General features: G+C 41.2%; 1 protein-coding gene across 1 annotated transcript; it reads right to left on the reverse strand.

Moving 5' to 3' along the window:
* Positions 1 to 3,524: 3,524 nt before the first annotated feature.
* Positions 3,525 to 4,160, reverse strand: LOC121972852 (protein MKS1-like). The gene has a single exon (XM_042524476.1). It carries the CDS (start codon positions 4,158 to 4,160, stop codon positions 3,525 to 3,527), a length of 636 nt encoding a protein of 211 aa, XP_042380410.1.
* Between the last annotated feature and the right edge of the window lie 1,291 nt (positions 4,161 to 5,451).

The following is a 5,451-nucleotide window of genomic DNA, read 5'->3' on the forward strand; positions in this document are numbered from 1 at the left end:
TAGGAGCATTCCAATTGATCGGGATCCGACCGTTGGCGTTGTATTTAGCTGCAGGCGCTCGATTCTTTCGGTAGAGCTTACGGCATTCATTTCAGATCTTCACAGCAACTCCATAGCTTCTCCACAAAGTTCAGATCGCCAGTTCTTGAAGGTTCTTGGAGGTTTTCCAAGTCAAGAGGTAGATCTACAGCTGAAGAAGAAGGCTAGGGTTAGGGTTTTCTATACTCATTATAAGCTTTTGCTTGTATTTGTGTATCCTTTTCCTTTCTTCTTGTAGTGTGAACTTATAGGGCTTCTCCGCCTTCGGTAGTTACCGAAAAGAAGTGTTTATTAGTGGAGGTGTGTGTGTGCGTGGATCCTTGGACTAGTCACCTCTTGTGAGGTGGATACCAAGTAAAATCCATTTGTTAGCGTTGTTGTATTTTGTTTCTTAGTATTTCCGCTGCATATCTTTGAAGAAACAAGCAACGCCAACCACGAAGCACGCGACGAGCTATTCACCCCCCCCCCTTTAGCTACATTTTGGTCCCAACACCATCTCGACAATATTGAGTATGCTGAAAAATCACTAATCATCCATAATAATGGAGCATGTAATTTAAAATTAGTTTTACTTGCAACATTATATATTACTGACCCTACATTCCATACAACTCGATAATCAGAGATTGCAAGAAAACATATATTTGTCTTTGGGATTGGTAGGATCAAGAATAAGCACAGTAATGAATATAAATTCATCTTTCATGCACATCCATGGCGGTAAATTATATGATGTTAAAATTATTGGCCAAAATGAATTTTATTGTCCTAACTAACCAAATGGCTAAAATTCATCTGTGGAAAGTTTCAATTTTACATTACGTGGTTCCATTGCAAAGGAGGAAATACAGTATCAAAATGTTTCCATGCAGGGAAATCACAAGGATGACACATTATACCTCCTTCATACTTATGCTCATGGTGTCACATCATGTGGCAAGCTGTAGTGGTAGATGCATACAAGCATTGAAGTCTAGCAGCTAATGGAAAGTGATACATCACTTTCCCAACAATATTTTTCTTCTTCTTCTTCCCTGGTATTCAAGTACAATGCTTATAATAAGGGTGAGTATAGATTCTACATTCAATCATTTTACTGCCTTCATTCCAAAATATCATACAATTATTTATACAATAATTAATCTTCTCTATAGGCAAACATAAACCTCTAACTAATTTTTTTGTACTATAGAAGTTATTAATCATTATGTTATCAACAGGTAGCAACTCTGATATCAATTGGCATATGTGTAACATCTTTCTAAAAAATGATATTCTGCTTTCATATTTAATAACCTTTCAGTAGCTAATAGTTAAGAATGACCAAAAGGAATATCTTCTAACACTTCTTTTTCACTAGCTTTTAACATTATCATATAGTTGCATATATTCAGGTATTGGTATTTCATCTATATTGGAATAATCAACTGTATTCGTCGCATCGTGAACCATTGATTGCATTGCAATATCATTAGTTGGTGATTCCCCAACAACAGTTGTATCAGATGACAAACCACCAAAATACCCAATTGATTCATACAAATAAAGTTCTCCTTGACAGTACCAATTGCAGTAATTTTATACAAAATTATTTTTATATATATGTACTTTCATGGTATCCTCATCATGAAAGCCTTTATTTCTACATTTACAATGATTGCACGGACACCGTAACTCAGTACCATTCATATATTCTGGATGACTTTTAGCAAATTTCACAAACTATTCAACTTCAACAATAAAATCATCTCTAATAAATTCATTTTCTAATCGATTGTACATCTAAGATTTGTTCATATATATTGTTACCTAATGAGAATACAATTTAATACAATTTGTTACAAAGTATATGGGTTGTTAAACTATTAAATTGAGAATTAAAAATATAATTTATTTTCCCACATATTGAATTTGTAGTATGTATCAACCTAAATCACAAGAACCCTAGATTTCATATCAGAAAAATAACAAACTATACTATCTTTTATGTTCCAACCAAAGATAATGAGCTCTAAAATTAACATAGATGTAAATATACCATCACTAAAATAACACAATGACTATATCATGTTCTAGAGCAAAATACTAAATTAACATAAATCTAAATTCAACCATATAAAATAACATATAGGTGTTGTTTAATAAATTATATCTAGAGAGTAGTAGTTCAGCTGGAGAAGAGTAACAAATGCAATATACTACAAAATAAAAAATAGTTAAAATTAATCACAAACAATCACAATAAAGGAGAAGCTGAGCTTGTGGCATACCGAGCTTGTAGTTGCGAGCTTGTAACTGCGAGTTGGTAATCGGCCAAGCTAGCGGTAGGACAAGTTGATGGTCGCGTGTTGGCAGTCAGCCACGCTGCCAGCCATGGCCAAGCTGCCACTCGCGACCAAGCTCGCAGCCAGCATTTGGCGGCTACCCAAGCTACAGCCAGCCAAGCTACCGGTAGCGAGTTGGTGGTCGGGCAAGTCGTCGGTTGCATTCTAGAGGTCGGCCACCCTGTGGTCGCACAACCTACGGCCAACCAAGCTGCACAAGCCGTTAGCTGCATGCTAGTGGTCGGCAAAGCCATCAGTCACATGCTAGTAGATTCAGGAAGAGGGATGGATAGCTTACCGGGGATGTCACCAAAGCAGCCAGAAAAGGATTCGGGAAGAAATTGAGCCGTGCAAGTAAGAAAAATTGAGATTGTGCCCTAATTTTTCACGTAGATTTACCGACAGAATGTTATTCCGTCTGTATTCCGTTGGTAATACAGACAGAATCCCATTATGATAGAGGATTATCGACGGAATCCCATTTCCGTCGGGGATTACCGATGGAAACATAATTCCATCGACAACCCACATTCATAGCTTTTCATTGAAATCCAATTTCCGTCGGGGTTTACTTACAGAATCTCAATTCCGTCAGTAACTCTGTGAAAACTAGGGTTTGCAGTTGCCTTCCTTATAGAAACAACAGTCCGTCGATAATCTTGTTCTATTTTTCCGATGAAAATCATATTCTATCGATTACCGATGAAATTTATTTCTATTGATAATTCCATCACTATTCTAATTTTTTTTTAATGGTTAGTGTATATGTGATGTAATATAATTTTCATTACTAAATTTGTGACCGAATTAGCAATCCGTTTAAATTCAGTCGTTAAATTTAAAGAATGATTTTATTTTGTTCTCTAAATTTAGAGACCAACTTAGCAAATTTAAAGATTTGGTCGCTAAAATGTAACTTATTTTTTATTGTTAAATTAATGAAAAAATTAAAATTTTAGTCACTAATCGTTAGGACCAAAATAGACCAATCAACTAAATCAGGTGTTAAATTCCTTTAGCGAAGCAATTGGCATTCCGATGATTGTCTTGTAGTAACATTACAATCATATTATACGCCGGAGAATTGTAAAAGAGTAAATCAAAACGCCGGGGAAATTGAGGTTGTGCCCTGTAAAAATCAAAACGCCGGAGAATTGTTTAATGGTGGTAATGGTTGAAGAGATCCCAGTAAGCTACCGGAGAAGGAACCATGCCGGAGAAGAATAGATTGCTATTTGGACTCGCCACAAATTGAATCACCGGCGGCGTAACGATCGCACTAGGAGTAAATACCGCCGGCGATATCCACGGCAGTGAAGAAGGCCCCGGCGACAAGATCCCCCCTCCTCCTTCTCTTCTCTGTCTCCCCGGCGAACTAATAACCTCCACCGCCACGTCATCGACTTCTTCGCGCTTTAATGTTCGCCCAGAAGCTGAGGGGGAGGTGGCGATCTTCTCGAACGCTGCCAAGCGGGCGGCCGGCGAGAACGGAGCCTGCCCCCTGTCGCCTTCGGGATTAGAGGCAGCGGGCTTGCGGACGCCGGTGAGGCTTTGCACGACGGACATGAAGTCGGCTGAGGTTGTGTGGATGACCTTGGGGGAGGCGGTGTAGATGATGACGGGCGGCCGGTATTGCTGCTGCTGTGGCTGCGGCGGCGGCGGCGGCGGCGGCGGCACCAGCGTCTTCTTTATCTTGCGGGACTCCTTCCTGACGGTCAGAGGAGCCGGCCGTGGACCGTGCAGCTCCCGCTGCCGCGCTGGTTGTCGGCCGCCGCTGGCAGAGGAATTATCCATGACAAAGAGAATTAAACAGGGATTAATCTCAAATTACAAGGCTTTAATTAATAATTTTCTTTGAAAATGGAAAAAAAATAAAGAAAGAAAGAAAAAGAATGAGAAAGAAAGAGAACAATCTAAATCAAATACAAATTTCGAGAAACTTTAAAGGGAATTAACAAGATGAGAATATATATAGGCAAAGAAAGCAATGCATTTCCAAATCACAAGGTGACAACATTCCATTTTATCCCCTTATAAAGTTTCGAAATTTTCCAAAGGTCCTTCGATATATTTAGCGCAGAGGTCACTCTAAAGTGATTGATACAGTGCATCATAGTGGGATTAGACAGTGGAGGTAGATAAAGGTCAGACCCTTGGAGAGGTCAGAAGTCAAGTCCATAGGGCAATCAAAAGTCAAGCCTGTGTGACGGTCAAAACTCAAGCTGACATGGCGGTCAAGGGTCGAGCCTACGTAATAGTCAAAATAGTCAAAGGTCTGCCCACGTGGTGGTCAACAGTCCCGCGTACGTAGAGGGCAAAGGTTCAGATTATAGAGGGACCTAGGGCGGATGGAAGCACCATTCCGAGGCCAGGTATGTCTGGCAAATGAGAATGTCGACTGACCGGGGTTACAGCGTACAGGTCGGGATGTGCCAACCAAGGATACAGGTCAGATCTGATAGCCTTGAGGCGGTCTGTCTGACAAATGAGAATGCCGACTAACCGGGGTTACAGCGTACAGGTCGGGATGCGCCAACCAATGATACAGGTCGGGACCTATAGCCCTGCGGCACATGATGCAAATAACAACTTACAGGTCGGGAGGTGCCAACCAAGGATACAGGTCAGATCTGATAGCCTTGAGGCACAAGATGCAGGGATCAGAGCGTACAGGTCAGGAGGTGCTAACCGAGGATACAGGTCGCGACTTTTATGGCCTTGCGACACATGATGTAGATAACAGCGTACAAGTCGGGAGGTGTCAACCAAGGATACAGGTCAGGTCTGATAGCCTTGAGGCACAAGATACAAGGATCAGAGTGTACAGGTCAGGAGGTGCTAACCGAGAATACAGGCCGCGACTTTTATGACCTTGCGGCACACAATGAAGATCTACAGCATACAGGTCGGGATGTGCCAACCAAGGATACAGGTCGGGATGTGCCAACCGAGGATACAGGTCGGGATGTGTCAACCGATGATACAAGTCGGGGCTTTTAGCCTGGCGGCACAGGACACATGGACAAGGCGTACAGATCAGGTCAGACGGAATCAGACTAAGGCAGGCAGGGTAGGATAAACAGAG

This window comes from Zingiber officinale, chromosome 4A (genome assembly GCF_018446385.1).
Source record: "Zingiber officinale cultivar Zhangliang chromosome 4A, Zo_v1.1, whole genome shotgun sequence".
Classification (NCBI taxonomy): Eukaryota; Viridiplantae; Streptophyta; class Magnoliopsida; order Zingiberales; family Zingiberaceae; genus Zingiber; species Zingiber officinale.